Source organism: Alternaria rosae (genome assembly GCF_020736505.1).
Source record: "Alternaria rosae strain MPI-PUGE-AT-0040 chromosome Unknown BKA58scaffold_9, whole genome shotgun sequence".
Taxonomy (NCBI): Eukaryota; Fungi; Ascomycota; class Dothideomycetes; order Pleosporales; family Pleosporaceae; genus Alternaria; species Alternaria rosae.
The window spans coordinates 1,218,190-1,238,824 of record NW_025763578.1 but is presented as its reverse complement, the minus strand read 5'-3'; the positions used below and the strand labels follow the sequence as shown (position 1 = coordinate 1,238,824).

At 54.6% G+C, this 20,635-nt stretch overlaps 6 protein-coding genes across 6 annotated transcripts; 3 read left to right on the top strand and 3 right to left on the bottom strand.

Moving 5' to 3' along the window:
• Nucleotides 1-3,187: 3,187 nt before the first annotated feature.
• BKA58DRAFT_240036 (uncharacterized protein) lies at nt 3,188-5,687 on the top strand. Its single transcript, XM_046166650.1, has 5 exons — nt 3,188-3,745; nt 3,792-3,980; nt 4,032-4,164; nt 4,214-4,337; nt 4,392-5,687. The coding sequence occupies exons 1-5, from the start codon at nt 3,484-3,486 to the stop codon at nt 5,565-5,567; spliced, it is 1,884 nt and encodes a 627-aa protein (XP_046022107.1). The 5' UTR covers nt 3,188-3,483; the 3' UTR covers nt 5,568-5,687.
• Nucleotides 5,688-6,940: 1,253 nt separating this feature from the next.
• BKA58DRAFT_321997 (calponin homology domain-containing protein) lies at nt 6,941-9,064 on the top strand (the record flags this gene model as incomplete). Its single annotated transcript, XM_046167834.1, has 4 exons — nt 6,941-6,963; nt 7,035-7,245; nt 7,294-7,997; nt 8,044-9,064. The coding sequence occupies 4 exons, from the start codon at nt 6,941-6,943 to the stop codon at nt 9,062-9,064; spliced, it is 1,959 nt and encodes a 652-aa protein (XP_046022106.1).
• Nucleotides 9,065-10,427: 1,363 nt separating this feature from the next.
• On the bottom strand, nt 10,428-12,101 carry BKA58DRAFT_472302 (uncharacterized protein). Its single transcript, XM_046175273.1, has 2 exons — nt 11,553-12,101; nt 10,428-11,486 (listed from the first exon to the last, which is right to left on the bottom strand). Exons 1-2 carry the CDS (start codon nt 11,979-11,981, stop codon nt 10,716-10,718), a joined length of 1,200 nt encoding a protein of 399 aa, XP_046022105.1. The 5' UTR covers nt 11,982-12,101; the 3' UTR covers nt 10,428-10,715.
• Nucleotides 12,102-12,555: 454 nt separating this feature from the next.
• On the bottom strand, nt 12,556-16,037 carry BKA58DRAFT_431669 (woronin body major protein; the record flags this gene model as incomplete). The annotated part of the gene is made up of 3 exons (XM_046173104.1): nt 12,556-13,815; nt 13,968-14,411; nt 15,753-16,037. 3 exons carry the CDS (start codon nt 16,035-16,037, stop codon nt 12,556-12,558), a joined length of 1,989 nt encoding a protein of 662 aa, XP_046022104.1.
• A 697-nt stretch (nt 16,038-16,734) lies between these two features.
• On the top strand, nt 16,735-18,631 carry BKA58DRAFT_404920 (glycoside hydrolase superfamily; the record flags this gene model as incomplete). Its single annotated transcript, XM_046171879.1, has 4 exons — nt 16,735-17,092; nt 17,191-17,415; nt 17,508-18,104; nt 18,333-18,631. The coding sequence occupies 4 exons, from the start codon at nt 16,735-16,737 to the stop codon at nt 18,629-18,631; spliced, it is 1,479 nt and encodes a 492-aa protein (XP_046022103.1).
• A 117-nt stretch (nt 18,632-18,748) lies between these two features.
• BKA58DRAFT_345142 (uncharacterized protein) lies at nt 18,749-20,501 on the bottom strand. Its single transcript, XM_046168411.1, has 3 exons — nt 20,380-20,501; nt 19,334-20,192; nt 18,749-19,276 (listed from the first exon to the last, which is right to left on the bottom strand). The coding sequence occupies exons 1-3, from the start codon at nt 20,447-20,449 to the stop codon at nt 18,910-18,912; spliced, it is 1,296 nt and encodes a 431-aa protein (XP_046022102.1). The 5' UTR covers nt 20,450-20,501; the 3' UTR covers nt 18,749-18,909.
• Between the last annotated feature and the right edge of the window lie 134 nt (nt 20,502-20,635).

Genomic DNA, 20,635 nt, shown 5'->3' with positions numbered 1-20,635 from the left:
CTCGGCTTGGCAGGGCTGCTTGGGGCTAGCGTTGCCAGCGCATCTACTCACCGCAACTAGTGGGCATCCTATCAAACTCTGCGGCGTCCACATCCAACGTCAAGCCCAAGCCTGCGTCACTGTCGGCACGTTTGTCCATCGATTGCAGTGTGGAGGGCTTCCAGCATCTATGGACGACGCTGCGGACATGACATGGCTGTCGCACACAGTCGAGTCCCCACGTTGCACCTGCTTCACATGCTTGCCTCATGTCTTGCGTGTCCAGGCTGTCGAGTGGATAAGCCCATGGCAATGATAGACGCTGGTCCCAGTCCATACCGTCGACTACACAGCCAATCAGATGGGGTCTGACCAATACCAGACTAAGAAGCCAGCTGGCTTGCACGGCCTACCGTCCGTCTATCCCGCTCGCTCTCTGGCCCCATCCCTGCGACAGTTGGATGGGGCGCCCATTTAGCCTGAGCAGGGAATTCGCACGGCATCAGGGTGTCCAGAGACATTCGGGAAGCTGGATCTCATCTACGTCCTGCCCAAAGCATCGATTGCCGCTGTGAAAGATGAAAGGATGACGAAGCTGGCCAGCCCATGGGCGTGCCGCGGCAGTTGAGCCCGTTTCAGAGCGAGCGTGGCTGACCGGCAGTGCTGCAGTGTTCCTCTCTGCTTTTTCGTCTCAGTGAGCGCTACCAAGCGTCCCGCTCTGACTCGCAGCAGTGCAAATCATCGCGCCAGCCGGGCCACTCAGCAGCACCAGCCGACTGTGCGTGATATGGACCCAGACGTTTGACCTGGGGCTTTCCGATCGCTTGTTGGGATGCGTTTCTGGGCTATGCTCCGCATCAACGCGGTCCGGCGCAGCTTAGTCAAAGACTGCAGCCCTTGCGCGACTGCTCCCTATCACTCCACCACTGACTAGGTGTATTCGCACTGCGCGTCGAATATCTCCGGCTACTCTCAATGGTCCCATGTATTCAGCCGTGTTATCCCCATCGGGAGCCCATCCGATGCCTCAGGAAGCGGCACACTGGCGAAAAAAAGTAGGCGCCCGCTAAACATGGAGCCCACTATCCTTGCCCGCCATGTCATCGCCAGTGTCTAGGAAGCTGGAAGGAGTCTGGAGGGGACGAACAGGAATAGCAGCAGTCTGACGGTCCCTGAGACGTGCTCATGGCAGCAGGCGTGCGAGAGGATGTGTCTGCTGTCGTGTTTCTTTGGGCCAGGGTGGTCGCTGGCACGAGAGTGCTATGCTCGCTTGCGTGCATAGTGGTCGTCGCGGTATAGCCTCGCAGCCCTGTCCCTGTCATCTCGTTCTCCATCCAGCGCCCTTGTCAACCGCACCGTCGGCGGATCAGCCCAGTCAGCATGCTCCAAGGTGGAGTCTGTGCGTCGAGAGCGAAACGGCCTGCCTTTCACGGGACTGTTGCTCGCGGGTCCAGGCTGGGTGCGCAAGCCGGGCCACCCCCATGGCATCGTGTCCTCTGCGACTCTCACCAAGCCCGATGTGATTTTAGATTGTGTGCTCGCGGCGGCTCGTGTGTGTGCAGCGCTGAGTCCCCAGAAGATCTCCACCACCCGTGCCTAGCTACAGTAAAGAGCCTGCACCTTGGGCGCACCGTCTCTGGCTTCACGCGCTGCTGCGGCCTCATCTCGACTGCATCGCCCGTCTCATTGAGCCGCTCCTGCAAACTCGCGCCGGCCCGTTCACGCAGCTACAGCGTTTCTCTACGGAACAACTTGCCAGCGACGCCCATCGCGCACTGACAGTGTAGAAGCATTGGACACGCCGCCCGCAAAAGAAGCGACCATCTCGAACAGACTACTCTGCGGGGCGTGCGTTGCTCGCCTGTCTCGGTCAGCCCTCTTAGCTGCGGCCTGCCTGCTGTCGAGCGCTGCAGAGAATCCTGCAGCATCGCCGTCAAGAACGACTTCCTTCTCCACACGCAAGCAACCGTACAGCGTCGTTGTTGTCCGCACTCTTCGCGTTCGTTCGTTGAAGAATTTGGTAAGTAAAGGGTCTACCCATTCTCTTCTGTTCTGCCACGCTCGACTGCTGCCCGCCGGACACGCCGCCTGCGTTTCCTCTCGCCTATCTGTCGCGCGTTGTCTGGTTGGTCCAGCACTAGCAAGAGGTCCCATCCCAACCACCTCCGCCTCTAAACCCTCCGCCTCCCCACCGCAGTCTGCGAAGAAGCCTCTCTGTTGGCTTTCCCTGTTTACATCACATAGACGGCCGCTTGTTGATTGCCTTGCTCGCACTTCTTCCTCTTTTGTGTCCCACGTGCGAGTACTGACGCGTGCTGCGCGTAGTGTTTTCTTGCAGGTGCAGCGGTTATCAGTATCGATACAGCTCGGCCCGCATTAACGAAGCGCGACGACGTTACGACCCTTCACGACAACAACACTGCCCACGCCCACGTCCACCCTGCAGCACATGTTTCGAGCCCCTTCAGCCATCTTCAGCTATTCTTCCAGGCCGGCATTTGTCAATTCGTCCCTTTGCGTGTTTTGCACCTGAGCGTCAAAAGCGTTGTCGACTACCAGCTCTTCTCTGCTTTACGACTGCAACGACGTAACGACTAGCTTTTTGACACTTTAGCATTGTTTGCAGCGTTCGAATTCAGCCTGCAGCTTCACTCGCGCCTTGAGCTTTACGTCGCGTCTATTATCGACAAAACATCCTGGTCAGTTCCTCCATCCACGATTACCAGCACTGCACTCCCACCCCAATCAATCCAGCCCACCACCCTTCACTCGACTCTCCCTATTGCACCCTCAAACCTGCCACTCCAGTTGGGTTTGTTTCCACACGTGTCTGGCCGCATCTCGTTGGCTGCCGCTGCAGTCGACCGATTTCGTCTTGAGGAAGCAAACAACTAACTTGCGGTGAAGATCATTCGTCCTGCCAACCTTCTGCGGCAAGCTATAACATCAGCGAGCTATCGTCTGTCGGATACGTGCGCAGATACTGCAATCTAGTTTTGTGAGCGTCGACTGATTGCTCCTCCACAACAACACGCTCGGCTATCGTGAGGACTGACTCGAGTATCCTCGCGAAAGGCTTCTCGAAGAGCGACACAAGATACTTCTGCGCGAAAACACGTCAATACCGTAAAGCTGGAGCTCCCGTCGATCTCGTCGGTCCACGCCCGCGGCCCCGTCGATACCTGGTACCAATCCCACTACCAGCCCAAGCCTGCAGTGTCCAACGAGCGTCTGCCAGCCCTGCCTCAGATACAATCGCATCCTAGCGCCTCGTCAAACTCTTCTTCCCCTCGAGGCGACTCCATTAGCTCTGGTTCAGTGGTCGGTGGAAGCGCAGGTTCCCATACATCTTACGCCGCATCGATCAACGGTCAGACGACTGGGTTCAAGACGCCCTCTCCCGAGCACACCCCACAGTCTATCCGTCGCGACTCTCACGTGAACGCGCAGTCACCGTTCGGAACCCAAGACGGATACGGCTTTGCTACAGGCGGCTACAACAGCATGAACCAGATGCAATCGTATGCTGACGTGCATCAACCCCACATGGCTACCGCTACCCACGCTCCAGCGTCAGCTCCCCCTTCGGGCCTGTCGCATTACTCGTACCCCCCGCAGCAGTCCTCGATGATGCAGCCTCAACATCAGTACAGCCAAGGCCCGCCCGGATATCCATATGGCTACCCCACCGGTGTTCCTTCGCAGATGCCTGCTTCTTCTGGTTCAATGAATCCGGCTATGGTGCCTTCAACGCTCCAGCTGCCAGGTAAGCTTGATGCCATTTCCAACAGAGACAATACTGACTGGTTTAGCTATGTCGTCCGGAGCCCCCGCGTCATCACTACCCGGTTCCCAGAGCTATCAATCTCAGACCTTTGACCATACTGGCCAGGTCGCTCCTCCAGGAATGAAGCCCCGTGTGACTGCCACGCTGTGGGAAGACGAGGGCAGTCTTTGCTTTCAGGTTGAAGCGAAGGGCGTGTGTGTTGCTCGCCGTGAAGGTATGTTCGATCTTCACTCACATGGCGGAATGACGAGCTGACTTGTCATAGACAATCACATGATCAACGGCACCAAGCTTCTGAATGTCGCGGGAATGACCCGGGGTCGTCGCGACGGCATACTGAAGAGCGAAAAGACGCGCCATGTCGTTAAGATCGGCCCAATGCATCTCAAGGGTGTTTGGTAAGTGTCGCTACTTCATCTTTGATTTTCATATACTGACTTGTGACAGGATTCCTTTTGAGCGAGCTCTCGAGTTTGCCAACAAGGAGAAGATCACCGAGCAGCTGTATCCTCTGTTTGTCCACGATATTGGAGCACTGCTTTATCATCCCTCGAACCAGACGAGGGCAAGTGTAGGAAGCGCTGCCATGGCTGCTGTTGACCGCCGAAGACCTGACCAGATGCAGACACATCAGCGATACTTGTCCGGACCGGCAGCGTCGCAACCTCCATCGCTCCATCATCACCACTCGATGAGCAACCCCATTGGTGCTGCCATGTCCCAACCACCGCATGCTATCCAGCCGCACCCTTCGTCAGGTCGCCCAGGCATCGACCGGGCTCATACCTTCCCTACTCCTCCCACAAGCGCCTCAAGCATCATGGGTATGGGCAACCAAGGTAGCTCTTACGAGTGGAACGGCGCCAATGTCCAGAACTCCCAAGGGGGTCAGCCGCTGTCGATTGACACCGGACTGAGCAACACGCGCTCTGTACCAACAACCCCCGCCAGCACTCCACCTGGCGCTGTGCAGCAGGGCATGTCCTACGCTTCTGGTCAGAGCTTTGATGGCTCCAGACCCTTGTACTCGGGACCACCATCTCAACCAGGCCAATACGCGCAGGGCCAGCCCATGATGGGATACCGTCAAGACGGTTCTTACCCAAAGACCGAGATGGCACCACCATCGCGCATCAGCGATGTGCCGGATGAAGGCGACGTGAAGCCAGCCGATGGCATGATGCCGCAGGGTAGCGAGCAGGTGGCTCCTCCCCAAGCCGGAAGCGAGGGCGATCATGAAAATGAGTACACCCACTCCGGCGCTCCTTACAATGGAAACAGAGGCCCTTACGGATACGCCTCCAACGGTGCACCTGGCGCCATGCACCCCGACCACGCCCACCTGTCCCCTGAAATGACGGGATCGCCCCACCAAAACGGGTCCGGACGAGCCACGCCTCGATCGGCAGCTACCGGTCAACCTCAATGGAACCCGGGCTACTCCACGCCGCAGCGTCAAGGACCCCCTTCCAGCAACCTCTACAGTGTTATGAGCGATCCTCGAGGTGCCCCTAACGGTAACGCAGCTCACGATGCTTACCAAGGTCCCGGCGCTGTCTCGCAGTACTCTACCCAGGGATACCCTCCCTCCAACGGAGTGAACAACTCCGGTAAGCGCGGTCGCGACGATGAGGAGCAGGATCCATATCGCCCTGACAGCGTTCAAGGCGACGATATGGGCGGCCTCAAGAGACGCAAGACTATGGAGGGCGGTGCAGTTGGTGGAAACTACGCCGACCCCAACCCTGGCATCCAGCGCGCGCATACCATGACGGCCCAGGCCCAGCGTACCAGGCGGTAATCGGACTCATTCGCGCAAGCATTCGGGTGGCCAGCTGCCTGTTCTCACATTAGAAGGCGGTTTGGTCTGTATCTACAGCGGTTTCGCGGCATTGAGCGAGCGGTCTTTTCAGCAGCAACACAACATGGTACCTCGACATTCACCAGCAGACTCACCGACCGGAACGCAACGACTCGGGGCGACCCAGACGCCCATCTTGTCGCTCTCTCGTATTTCCTAGTGTTTATATTTCTTTGGTTATGTCTCTTGTCTACATTTCAACACGTTTCGGCATTCACGACTTTAACGACCATTTGCTTCTCGGAACTAGTGTTCCATCACACCATATCCTGGGCTTTGAGTCTCATGATATACGACTTCTGCATGCGGCACGAGCACGTGCAAGTCTTGTACATTCTACAACCACGTCTTTTACTTTTCTGGAGCTTGGAAGAGTAAGGAAGCTTCTCGATGTCGGTCGTCCTGCCACCTCAGTAATGCTCTCGCTCGACACACGCCAACACACCCACCGTTAATACCGGACACATGTGGCAGTGCGACCGACGACGTGAGCGACACAAGTCCAGTACTCTTTCCTGCTTGGGAAACAACGGCGCGTCATGTTTGACGAAAATGCAGGCGTACACGACGGGATGTTCACGCAATGATGACATTGATTTGGCGGACATGTCTAGAGTCGACATGTTGCCCTGTTGTTTTTTACTAGGTGGTGCGTTCGGGCTGAATAGCATACGGACAGCCGTCAAGCCACTTTGAGCGTTTTAGGAGACGGGATGGTTTAGTGTCTTATTTTCGTTGGACGAGCCGGCGACATGGACCTTATGATGTTAATGAGGGAATCAAAAGCTCTTTTTCCACTGATGTTATGCGTTCGTGTTTGACTGTGATGTGCTGTGATGCGTTGTATGTATGCGGCTTTTTCACAAGTATACACTAAAGGATGGCTCTAGCGACGGGTGAGGTGGCAATGGACACCGCTTCACACACTAGGGACCCATGGAGGCCTTGGGCATTGACGACGGGCGGGTGTTAGAGAGAGGTGAAGAGGCGAAAAGATTCAAAGCCATTGCGCGTCCAGGGGTGCGAGGTAATCAGTGTGTGCCACCTGCTATGTGGTCGAGTTGGGTACAGGCGAAGGGATAGCAGCCTAATGCAGGGAGCGCGGTGACGTGCGTACGTAATCCGGGATCAAGTTGCGACCTGCCCCTCGAGGAGTCCGTCTTGGCAGTCGCCCCACGTCGTCATCGGGTAAGCAAAACAGAGGCTCAAAGTCGACGAACGCGCACCCAGAACGAGGCGGAGCCAGGCAGTCACTTTGCCGCCTAGTATATCCTTTCCGTTGTGCTAGACTTCTGTCGACCTGCACCGCCAACATGAACATCATCAAGCTGCAAAAGTACGTGGGCGCGCCGTCCTTCTCGCGGCATCCGCTGGCTTCCACGGTAGCTAACAGGCCATTGCGCACAGGAAATACCCCCAGTTCGAGCAGGGCGAGATCTTTGGCCTGCAGGATGCCTTCCGCAAGCTCGACGTCGACGACAAGGGCTACCTCGACGAGGGCACTGTCATCAAGGCCGCCCAGCAGTCGGAGCACCAGCCGTACGACGTGGTGCGACAGGCCCTGAAAGAGGTGGAACTCGACAGCTCGAGGAGAGTAGAGCTCGACGACTATGTAGATGTACGCATTGCAGCATGCTACGCGACACGTGCAAGCTAACCGCCACAGCTCATCTCCAAACTGCGCGTCTCGTCGCCTGCCCAGCAGCGCATGTCGACCGGCCCAACCCGCCCGCGAGCCGGCACAGCTTCCAGCGTCAACTCGCCCTCGAACCCAGGTCACGCCTCCAAAGGCAGCGTCGGCGGTGGCAGGATCCAGGTCCAGGGCTCTTCGGCAAACGTCACCCACACCATCAACGAAGATGAGCGCACCGAGTTCACGCGCCATATCAACGCTGTCCTCGCTGGCGACCCAGATATCGGCGACCGTCTGCCCTTCCCGACCGACACGTTTGAGATGTTCGACGCCTGCAAGGACGGATTGGTCCTGTCCAAGCTCATCAACGACAGCGTACCGGACACTATCGATGAACGTGTGCTGAACAAGCCGGGCAAGAAGATCAAGTCGCTCAACAACTTCCACTTCACGGAAAACAACAATATTGTCATTGAGTCGGCCAAGGGCATCGGGTGCTCCGTCGTCAACATTGGCAGTGGAGATATCATCGAAGTACGCGAGCATTTGATTCTTGGTTTGATCTGGCAGGTCATCCGGAGAGGTCTGCTGGGCAAGATTGACATCAAGCTACATCCTGAGCTGTACAGGCTATTGGAGGACGACGAGACACTAGAGCAATTCCTACGCCTTCCCCCGGAGCAGATCTTGCTGAGATGGTTCAACTACCACTTGAAGAACGCCAAGTGGCACAGGACGTACGTACAAGCTCCATATACAGCAGCACATAGCTGACTTTCCCAGTGTCTCCAACTTCTCGACCGACGTCAAGGATGGCGAGAACTACACCGTCCTCCTCAACCAGCTCGCCCCCGAAACCTGCTCTCGCTCGCCGCTCCAACAAACCGACCTCCTTCAGCGCGCTGAGATGGTCCTGCAGAATGCCGACGCCCTCGACTGCCGCAAGTTCCTCACACCCACATCGCTCGTAGCTGGAAACCCGAAGCTCAACCTGGCTTTCGTCGCCAATCTGTTCAACACACATCCCTGCCTCGACCCCATCACCGAGGAGGAAAAGGCCGAGATTGACGACTTTGATGCGGCAGGAGAGCGCGAGGCCCGCGTCTTCACTCTGTGGCTCAATTCTCTCGACGTCAAGCCGGTCGTGCAATCTTTCTACGAGGATCTCAAAGACGGCACAGTCATCCTACAAGCATACGACAAGGTCATTCCAGGCAGCGTAAACTGGCGACACGTCAACAAGCCGCGCGAAGGCCAGGAGCTGATGCGCTTCAAGGCCCTCGAGAACACCAACTACGCCGTCGAGCTCGGCAAGCAGGTCCAGTTCTCGCTGCCGGGTATCCAAGGTGCCGACATCACCGACGGCCAGCGCACACTCACCCTTGGTCTCGTATGGCAGCTGATGCGCAAGGACATTGTCTCGACCCTCAACGGTCTCGCCCAACAGCTCGGCAAGCGCGAAATCTCCGACGCAGACATGATCAAGTGGGCCAACGACATGGCGCGCAAGGGCGGCAAGAGCACCCAAGTCCGCTCCTTCAAGGACTCTTCCCTCGCCAACGCCGTCTTCCTGCTCGACGTCCTTGCCGGCATGAAGCCCGCATACGTCGATTACGACCTCGTCGCCCAGGGCCGCAACGACGACGAATGCTACCAGAACGCCAAGCTGGCCATCAGTATTGCACGAAAGATGGGTGCTACCATCTGGCTTGTACCTGATGATATCGTTGCCGTCCAAAGCAGGCTTATCACTACTTTCATTGGTAGCTTGATGAGCACGCATGAGAAGATGGGTGGACAGTAAGCGCAATCGCAGTCGTAGTCGTATGGAATGGTTTTGGACTGGTTTTGAGCCCTTTGAGATGAATGGGTTAGATGACGCCACAAACGAAAGCCCTATGGGTGAAGCGTGCGAGCGTTTTTTTGTTTAGTTTTGGAAAATAAAGTTTATCGCTGAATGAGAAAATATCATCGTTGTTCATTGTCATCCTTCTTGTAGTTCGGCTTTTCGGTCAATGACGTGTCTTTGTTGCAAAGAGCATTTGAAGTAGACAGGCCGGGTTGAAGAGACAAGAGTCGACAGTGTGGAAAATTTGTTCACATGTAGAAAGCTTGGGAAGCAAGCTGGGGGCACACACATAGAGCGTGAGTGATTTTGATTTTAGAGTGTTGTGCTTGCAAGTTGCGTCTTCGTTCTTCTCCGTACATGTTTGCCTCGTTCTTTTTCTAGCACTAAGCTGGAGTATCTGGAACGCAGCATGATGCCGATCTGTTAGTCTTTATTTTTACATTAGTGAGTCATTGTAGAGGCGAAGAAGACAGGAAGCGGTATGGTGATGTTTCCAGTCTCTTTTGGAAGTTTTGTTTCGCAGTGTTCCAATGCACCTTCCCATAGCGCGCGACAATGTCTTCATTTTAGAGAATACGATCTGATTCAATTCGGCGGAAGAGTGGAGAAAGAGCACAGCGACACAAAATCATTCAAGCGGAATAGTGTCTTTTTCGGAAGGCAGAGGACAACCATCGCATATCTCGTCTGGGTGTTTTATCGTCGCCGATTTGGGGAACGGCGGAGGAGAGGAACATTACTTGTTTCTTGAGGTCTTTCGGGAGGAACCAGACACATATTGTGGGGAGCCAGGATTTTTGGTCCTGAGAAAAGTGGATGTGAAGAATGTGAGAGAGGTACAAGGTCGAGAGAAGATGGTCCCTTATACACGCCGGCGGGCGAGGAGTGTTTGTGATGGAGTGCTGGAGATCAACAAATATCCGTGTCCTGGAGATTTTTGAAGTAGCTGCAACGCTTCCACAGGAGCTGACATGGCAGTTCTTCCTTATATCTTCATTTGATACGAAAAGGCGAGGCGGATACCATGGGTCTAGTCAAACGTGTTTTTGGATAAACGGTAGGCTGGATACCATGGAGAGCCTTAAGTCGGAGAAGCGATGAAGCAGACACGAAGTCTTTGAAAACTCTTTTGATCCGGGAAAGAGCAGAGAACATAGATAATCTTCTCTTTCTTTTGAAACTTGGCGGCAGCTGTTAGATTTATAGATATGCCTCGGACATGCAATCGAGGATCTGGGCTTTTGGTGACATGTGTTCTTGCTATGTTCGGCTCCAAGGCGAAGAAGGGATCATGTAGTATCGCATCTATGATTTTTTTAGAAGAGCAGTCCATCAGGCATTCTTCCCAGTGTTTAGGAAAGTCGCATATTGTGGGAGTGGATAAGAGAAAGAAGGAGGAAGGAGCATTGTTGAGCTTATATACTGCCTCTGTGACTGAAGATGAGATGACGGGACTTCGGAGACGACGCATGGCTTCATGGCCTCCCAAATTTGGAATAAAAGAACCTTGTATAGAAACATGCTACGAAACTTACCATCAGAACTGACTATGCACATGGCAATGACATGGCGTCTACTTGTACGCTTCCATATCCCCTCTTCTCAATCACGTCCTCATCCCTCCATTCCTAACCCCCATACTAACTGCTTCCGTCCCCTCACTCTTCTCCCACCCATCCGCCTTTCTCCTCCCCAACGCCCTCCTCAATATCCATTCCTTCGCCGTAACCTCCTCCTCATCCTCCACATTCCCTCCCTCGACCAAACTCCTCAACAGAACATCATCCTCAGGCCGACAGAAATACACAAGACTATACCTCTCCACACTTCCCTGTTCCCCAGGCGGCGCGACAACCCGATGGATATTACTCCTCAACGCACCGTTTGAGAACTTGACGAGTGCGTCGCCGAGGTTGACGATGCAGTGGCCTGGTAGAGGGCGGACGTACGTCCATCCGTCTTCACAGAGTTTCTGCTCGATAGGTGTGGGTGGTGGGGATGTGGATGTTGGTGCGAGAGGGGATATGTGTTCGGGCAATCTGACTTGCAGGCCACCCAGGCGGTTGAACAGAACAGTGACGCTGCCGAAATCTGTGTGTTCGCCCAGTGCGACGCCTTTGAGGGATTGTTCTTGTGGTGGTGCTTTGACGAAGCGGATTTGGTCGCCTGATGAGGCGTGAAGACGGTGGCTTGCGGCGAGTCCGCCTGCGGAACGCACTCCTGGCGCGAGTGGAAGGCGTGAGGAGAGAAGGGAGGTTATGAGCATGCAGATTGCGTGTGAAGAGGTGATGTAGGATTTGTATAGATCGCGGTGTGGGTTTAAGACAGCTGGGGAGGGAAGAGGGTCGCTGAGACCGAAGATATCGTCTTTGGAGATCTGGAGGTCGTAGGTTAGTACTTGAGGTACCAATGTTCGAATTCAAAAGGATGGAGGAAGATGTACATTGTAGAATTCATTCCGGTCTTTCGTTCCTTGCTTATCGACGTAACCTTCGCCGTACCCTTTGTAGCCAAAGTAACTGCCTTGGTCTTTGAAATCGTATTTGACCTTGTCAGTGACGTCCAGATCGTAGAAGTCGCGCATTACTTCAAATAGCTTGTCCACATCTTGGAGTAACGCGTCGCCGTCGACGGCAGTATCAGTGTTTTGGTCGTTGCTACTATTCGAATGCGTGGCGTTGCGGACGTCCAGGTAGAAAAACCCCAATTCGCGACACGCCTGCCAGCATCTGTTTTGTTCTTCTTCGTCGTGGTCAAGTAACGCTTGAAGCGAGATGCGGAGAAGAGGGGCGGTGGGTACGTTGTCGGGGAAGGCTGGAAGATCGGGAAAGAAATCGCGTTGTGGAGATGGGGAACGGTCTGAGTGAGGCATGGCGAGTAGTTGTCAGATGTTTCATGTGGTGAACTACATCGCGGAGGAACGCAAGATACGTGCGTTGTTCGCATACAGTGTGGGCCGGGTATAACTGTTGGTGTTAAGATAGAGATGTGGAGGAGCGCGTGGAGAACGCGGGGTAGCCTCGGATAGCTAGGGCGATAGACGACACTAGGCCATGGCGATGGAGATGGAAAGGAAAGATCACGATAATTGAAGACATGACAAAACAAAACAGACATCACGATGCATAAGACAATGTTAAAGGAGACGCAATTCATTAACTATCCACAGATGTAGCTCCGATATTTCCACCACCCGAACAAGCAGACATGAACACCGACCCAAACACCGAGAGCGATAGACACCGATCGATGCCTGAGAGCGCCATGCTACCAGTCAAGTGACGATGCAAAAGTTATGAACACAAGTATAAGATGAGGGGCCATGAGCAAGCAAACGCCTAAGGGATGATTGAAGATCGAACGTTTGAATGAGACCTGGGTAATGTTAGATGATGCGCGACGATAGACATTGAATGTGATGATGACTTACCATTGACGAGATGTTTCTACAACCTGGATCCGTGGACAACCTTGTAGTCGACAGCCATCTCCATACCATCGTCATCGATGACGAGGATGCGGACGCTGCCACGGCCGTTGTCGAAAGACTCGGTCAGACGGGAGATGAGACCGCTCTGGTCAAGGACGGGAAGACCCTGCTTGACATCGCCAGACTCGGTCATGGCAACAACGCGACCATCCTCACGGATGTCGAGAACACGGTACTGCTTGAAGACAGGACCAAGCATGTTCTGGACAACGACGGAAGGAGCCGGGTTGGAGATGAAGCTGGACTCCTCATGGAGCTGCTTGGTGAACAGGTCAACACCGAGGTAACGGTGCTGGCCAGTCTGGGAGGAGGTGGTGATGCGGATGACCTGGCAAGGGCGGCCCTGGAGGATCAGGAGATCGCCAATGCGGATGTGGTGGCAGGGGATGGTGATAGTCTTGGTGGAAGCCATCTTGCGGACTGTACGGACAGAAGTCGGGACAGGTGCGATAGAAGCAGAGACGGGTGCGTGAGCGTGAGCGTGGGAGTGGGCAGGTGCAGCAGCAGAGACTGTGGACCTGGGAGGGGAAGGAGAGCTGTGGACGCGAACGACCCTTTCAACTGGAGCTCCGGATTGGACGGGGCGGGCAGGGGCAACGGAAGGAGTAGCTGAAGTGTACTTCTCCTTAACGATTACCTCTTCACGGTCGTCGTCGTACTTGGCACCGGGGTAGGAGTGCTCGTGAGAGTGGTGGTGACGGTGAGGGTGGATGGGGTGTTGGATACGGTCGGCGACCTTGTGAGCGGCGTGGGAGATTCCTTGACGAAGCGAGTGGTATTGGCCCTCGTTGTCGTAATATCCCATATCACGCTTGAAGTGCTTGGGGGGAGCGGCAGTGGAACGAGCAGATGTTTCTACTCGAACCTCAGATGGCTGGTGGGAGGCAACAGACTCGACGTGCTTGCTGCTGGGGAAGGTGTCGTGCTTGGTGGTGTAAGTCTCCTTCGAGTAGCTTGCACCGGCGACGATGGGACGGGTACGTTCGCGAATCTGACGTTCAGTAACGTCGATTTGGGATGGAGCGTAGTCGGTGGCAGGGCCGTGGACTGTATTGAAGTGTCTATCGTAGGTCCTGTCCTGAACCTCGACGTGGGAGTGGGATGATGTAGGAGGTTGGGGGTGAGGTTGGTAGCTGAAGGAAGAAAGGAAGGTCAGCTTTGGGTTGGGCAAGGAAGAGCTTAGAGGAGGTGAGGGAAAAGTGGAGACTGCATGTCGCTAGGACAACAACAGATGAAAGGGGTTAGCGGCTAGCGCGTGGCTGGGTGCCGCTAAAGTCAGGGGGTTGGTCTGTTGTGCTGATCCGTGCGAAGATGCGCTGGCAAAACAATGGATCGGACTTACCGGTCGTGGGATCGCTCAAACTCTACGCGGTCAGTACGCTGAACGTGCTGAGAGTGAGGCTGGGGCTGAGGTGCTCCGGGCTGTCTGTAGCGAGTCTGCTCGTGGATATGTAGCTCCTCACGGTGCTGGGGAGGCTGCTGAGCGTGAAACTGCTGGGGCTGGGGAGGCTGCTGGAACTGCTGCTGGGGCTGGGGAGGCTGGGGACGACGGAGGCGCTCTTCTTCGTAGATGCGAACCTCTTCCTTGACGTGAGTGTCGTGGTGTTGCTGCTGCTGCTGCTGCTGTTGGGGAGCCGGAGGAGGAGGGAGGACGGTAGCGGAGAAGGATTCGTGGACCTCTTCGTGACCTTCCCGTCCGTGAGAAGCCTGTTGCTCGAACTGTGCTTCCTGTTCTTCTACCTTGACGCTGGTAGATTCCTTAACTTCCGCGTTCCGATACGCAGACGGGAAGACACTGAAGGGGATCGGAACCTGCGTGGATTAGCATAATTGCTTATACACTCGCGGTGAGAGAGCATACTCGTGCTTCAAAATCCAGTTTGCCGGAGTCTGGTCGTTCGTTCCTGAAAACCCTTCGAACCGTTCGAAAACAATTCGAAAGGAATCAAGAAGAACTTCTTGGCTCCTTTGAGGGTCTCACGTGGAGATATTTGGTGATATAGGATCTACTGAAGAGTCGCCAGCTTTATGGTGTTGACGTGCAGCAGCTTGAAGATGCGCAATTGGATGCAGTAGCGGGGTGTAGGTGGAGGAGTGATGGAGTCAGGCTGGCCGAGGAGGGGGATCAAGTAGATTGGCGGTCAGTCGGATCACTGTTGTGTCGGCGTATCGATGGTCGCAGGGTTGTGGAGGCTGGGAAGCTTTGGCAGAGCTGTCCAGGACGGGCCTAGCCTTATTGACACGGAGCACTAGCGCGTATCAGCTTCCCCTTTTTCCCAGCCATGGACCGATTCAACCCCAGAGAACCCATCACATCCTGGCGCTTCTCGCACCGAGGTAATTTCGGACGCGCAACTGATCTTAGCACGGCTGTTGACCGGGCAATGGCGAGCAATTGGTGTCGCAATCCAGAGTCAAGTCGCATTGGAGCTCCACAGAGCTGCCGGGAGCTTCCCCGACCTGGCTGCAGCTCCACGGCCATGGCCATTGGCAGTGGGCCGATCCCAATGTTGCGTGGTATGCTGCAATTGGGGCCGGAGATCCTGCTCATGCATGATGCGCCAGCTCCTACGTGAAGAGAGGCATTTTCAGCTCAGCCTATCCATGTCGCGCGCGGCCAGCTGTTGATAGCTCCAAGCCTCTCCCCAGCCACCGCGTTTTCGTCGCGTCATAATTGGTCAGAGCTCCATATTGCTGCAGCCCGAAAAGCATGGCTGCAGCTGGGTCGCCCGACGATCACGGATCCGCCGGACTATCACGTGCGAGACGGTTCATCGATCGCGGTCCAGGTGCTGCAAATTGACGCGGACTAGGTGAGCTGTCCGGTCGCTTGTGGACTCGACGCATGTGAACCGTGGTTCTCAACGGCTGTCCGCATCATCGTCCCCACGAAGTGCGCCCGCGTCTGACATGCAGCACCTGCCGCAGCGACGGTTTCGTGATTGTGGAGAGTTTAGTGATTGCATTGGTGTGCTACAAGGACTGTGTGGTCTGTCACTGTCACGTAGCTGTCGTACGGTGTTCGCACTGAGAATGTCAGCAGCCTATACCTAGGAGCGAATGGTCGCTATAGTTCGGACAGTCTATTATGCATGCCTCCAAATAGCACCTGCAAGATCTGACTCTTTTTCTGCAATGCGTTTTTCTCTATACTTTTCCCTGTGTATACGTTGTCATACATAGCAACACTAATGACTTGTAGCAAGGATATAGAACCGACGTCGGGTTGGCTTCGGGAAGTCGATGACCCGACGAAGCATTTCCGATGGTTTCTTTGCGATACCAGATGACTGTCCCGATCCCAATGACGATGGAACTCGCGACGTGCTTCGATGGAAGAGTTGAGTGTTTATGCGTAGATCGACGTTGGCTGACCGCGACTTCCAGCTCTGCATCTCGGCTATCCGTATAATGGGGAGCGACTACATGACCTCGCATACTTTCTGTATCCTTCTTGTCCTTACTATGTCATCTCCATCCCAATCAGTCTCATCACATCAGTGGATGCCGGTAGCTTCTCATTTCAGCGCGCATTTACTCATGTCTTCCTAAGGCCCTATCTAGTCGCCATTTCCTCTTCCGGTCAGCTAGGATGTGGAGCGGCAGGCGAGTCTGCTTCGTACTCAGTACATAGCAATCCAAGACAGACTGAATGCTATTATCGCGGTATAATTCAATGTATTTCCTGCTTTAATCTAACACCTACTCTCCTTAATATCGGGGTAACTACGAAGGAAACTGCATCCAGAGTCACAGAGCAAGGAATGTACTACGGCTTCCAGTCAAATGATGCCTGTTTTATGTTCTAAGTATTTTGTGCTTTCCGTTGTGCCATCGCCCGTATTGTCGATATAAGAACGAAGGAGAAGGATAGTTTCGCTGCTTGAATTATTGTTGGAAAGAGCTATCAATATCGTCACTCCTTCCAGTTCGGACATTCTGCAAGAACAGACCCCACGTCCAGGTAGTCATGATGGATCGTTCCGGCCAGTTTGGGAGACTTCCCTCCCTGATATCTACTTCCGTCTTTCTCACGGCAGCACGCTTTGGTTACCTTGGTGGCACTCAACACCCCATTGTCTGTTATCTTTCCATCCGACCTGCCATGACCTATTAAGTACGTCCCAGCTTCAGCATGCGTATCCCTTCGGCGGCACTCCTAGCGTCGATATTGCTCGCAATATCAGCAAAAGCCCGCTTTGTCATATACGCAGACGAATGGCACCCGATGCGTCCCACCAACCCACAAGATCAAGCCGGCATCGACCATGTCATCCTTGCCTTTGCCCCATCCAACGCAACAGCTACGTTTCAGCCCAAAGTCCCTATACACACCATACGCACCGAGTTGCCCAACGCAGAGGTCATGATTGCTGTTGGCGGCTGGGGCGATACGGCTGGTTTCTGTCAAACCACGAAGTCAGACGCATCAATGTATGCGTTTGCCGCTGACATTGCCAATATGCTTGCCAGGACTGGAGCGGATGGAGTCGGTGAGTAAATTGTCTTTGAACACTGATTACTTGTGAATGCTGACAAGGAAGACATCGATTGGGAATATCTAGGCGGTAATGGTGCAGACTACAAACAGGTGATCAACTTGGATCAGACTTACCAGATCGCCGCATTTCCCAAGTTGCTCTCAGCTATCCGTGCTGCTATTGGGAAGAAGCTTCTTTCGATCGCTGTGCCAGGAAAAGAAGGCCAGTCATTAGCCACATCTCTGAGAAGAGTCAACTAACGAGTAGTAGTCGACATGCTTGGACACACACGAACAACCGGACCTCAGATCTGGCCATCCGTCGACTTGATCAACGTAAGTGACATTAACTCCCTCACTCCAACTATCAGAGACCATACTGACTCCCTAGGTGATGAGCTACGATCTAATGAACCGCTGAGACACAGTAACCAAACATCACAGCTCCGTCGCCGTCGCCGTCGCCGAAGCCACCATGAAAGATTACCTCGCCATGGGCGCACCACCCTCCAAGCTCAACCTCGGCTTCGCATACTACGCAAAATACTTCACCACGCAAGACGACTGCAGTGTCAGCCCACTCAACTGTCCCATCGCCCTAGCCGAAGATGTCTGGGGTAAAGACACTCTTACGTCTGGCGCCTGGACCTTGGAAAGTTTCCACATGCATCCCGTTGACACTTCCGCACTGACTGTATCTCGAGACAGCTCCTGCGGCCCAGAAAAGGGAACGAAATGCGCAACAGGCTGTTGTTCTCAACACGGCCACTGTGGTACTTCCCACGAACACTGCAACAGCGCTTGTCAACACGCGTTTGGAACGGGATGTACAGACGCAGATGTAGCAGGGTCGTGGCAACTCGCTGCTAGACATGGTGTTACTGATGAAGCAGCCGGTGGACAATACTTCTCCGATGCTCAGAACCGGCTTTTCTGGACTCGGGACACACCGGAACTTATCACAAGAAAATTTGACAACATCGTCTGCAAGTACAAGCTCGGTGGCGTCATGGCATGGAGTCTAGGTGAAGATAGCGCGGATTGGAGTCATATTCGACAAATGGCGAAGGGAAGTCGCTAAAGGAGGACTCGGTTTGACGACTGCCGGCGCTTCCAACGTCCCAGTTGATGGCTACATGCATGTAGAGACCGCTCATGATTACTGTCCAAACGGCTACTATCCAGAGAATACCGTGACCTACCCACCAGTATCCGACTCCAGACTCCCTCGCCGACTGGCGGTATCATCATAGAATGCTTGGGCGAGAATGGTGGCCTGACTTGGTGTCCGCAATCCTATACCGACGAAGCCCTATCAATACAATCTGAGCCCGACGCAGCCGCACTCCAGACCCCGTCGCCAATGCGTCAAAACCCCATTGACGTTATGACCACGGCGGACATGGAAGCTTCCACTGCTATTCAGTTCGTGCCAGTTGCCGCTATCAAGACTGGATTCACTACGCATATCGGTATTACCCAGGCGCAGGAGAGTGAGTTTCCTGGTGGATCTTACGGTATGCGTAGGCGAGTGAGGGCACACAAAGCGTGAGAAGACTGCGTTGCACAAGTCTTTTTGAATGTACAGCGATTTTTCATTCTGTTTTTCTTGTTGTCTGAGTTTGCAAGATGGGATGCTTTGGGCAGTGGACGGCGCGTTGTTTCTCTGTCTGTAAAGTAGCGTGCGATTAATGAATTACTACTCTTTACCTCCATGACACAAATGTCGTGAGTTCCTATACTAATACAATCATCCCATGTGCCACTTTATCCAAGCTTGACCCAAGATTTGTACCCACCCTGACCCCGTTTCAATCCGTCAGGGGGAGCCTATGCCTTGACGGTACTCCTCTTCATACCCTTCCTGGCGTTCTTCTCCCGCTCCTTTTCGAGGAACTTGCGCTGCTCATCAGCGCTGAGACGACCCAACTTGGCGTCTCTCATCTCCTTTTTCGCCTTGTCAAGCGAAAGCTTCCTCTCCTCGGCCTTCTCCTCATCATCTGCCTTCTTGATCTTGGCGATTTGCTCGTCGCGGGTCTGCTTGATGCGGCGGAGGGCTTCGGGGCGGAAGTGTCCATGAGAGGCAAGTTGGTCGGTAAGACGGAGGAAGTATTGGAAGATGGGCATGGTGGTGGAGTAGTCCGAGGCGAATTTCAGGGAGAGGCTGAGGCGCTTCTTAGGCTTGGTCTCGTCGAGGCTGGGAGATGTTAGCTTGGATTGATGAATGGAGAGTGTTGTATGCTGGGTGACTTACGTCCTGGGAGCGTTGATGGGCTGGTCGCTGACAATGATGGCCTCAAAGTTGTCTCCAGCGTCGTTGACAGCCTTGATGAGCTCGGGTGTGAGTAGCATATCGGTAACCTCAGCGCTCTCGCTCATGACAGTAACCCAGACAGGCAACTTGGCGTGGTCGCGCGTGCTAGTCAGAGACAAGTCGTAGCGCTCGTCGCGCATGCGCTTCATGATATCCTTGTGTACAATTGCGAAGACGAAGCCATCGAAAGAGCTGTTGGTGACCTTCTTCGCGTCGGCCTGGCCGTACGAAGGCGCGAATTTGGTCTCCCGGCCATCGAAGACGTAGGCGGTAGCCTCGAGACGCTCGCTAGGTGCAGGGAAACTTTCGAAGAACAAGGGAAGCACGCTCTCTCCCAGCCACATGAAGGGGTTGGCGCGCTTGTAGAAGCTCAGCTTGAAGTCGACGAAAGCAACGTTCTGGCGTCCGGTCGCGTATGTCTGGTACTCGTCGGCCTTCTTCTCCTTGAGCATGCTGTCCACATCTGCAACCGCTCCCTCTCCGTCGGGGCGCGTGTAGCCGACTTGGGCAAACTCTTGGGTCAGGACAGGGGCGTGAGCCTTCATCCATGCCTTGGCCTTGCTGCGGTTGCGCTTGGTGCCCCAGAGGTGGACCGCGATGAGAGCGACGAGGAAGGGCAGGATGTACATCTCCAGCTTGAAGTCGTCCATGGTGGTGCGCTCCCATACCCGGTACCATGCTGTGTAGGGTCGGTTGTCACCGAGACCTGTAGGAGCGGCTTGCGCTGCACCGGTACCGGTCGTGAAGGACGAGATGGCAGCGGGTGTGGGCTCAGGAGCACCTGCGTAGTCGGCGAAGTCTGCTTGTTGTCAGCGCAAGCCATTGGTTTATATGTTGACAGGCTCTGCGATATCCGATGGCATCCTCACGATAATCTTGCGAATTCGTCTCCTGTTAAGGAATTCGAGCATCGCAAAGGGGTCTCGTGTGGTCCCGCATCCCAGGCTGGTGGCCTCGCGATCGCGCATGCAATGCAGTGTACGTACCATCATCACCAACAACTGGAGCCTGTACAGGCTTTTGCCCACCGAAGAGACCCTTGACGAAGTCTGCCATTGTGTCGATGCGTCACAATGAACGAGCGTACGTGGAGATTTGGCGGCGCGGGAGGTGGTTTGGAGGATCTCGGCTCGGTTCCACGTTCCAGGCACTGACCTCATTTTACAGCGACTAGCACGCATGTGGAGGGGCATCTGGGCAAGCTACCCCAGAGCTCCCTCTGGTTTCGCGCTTGAATCTGAT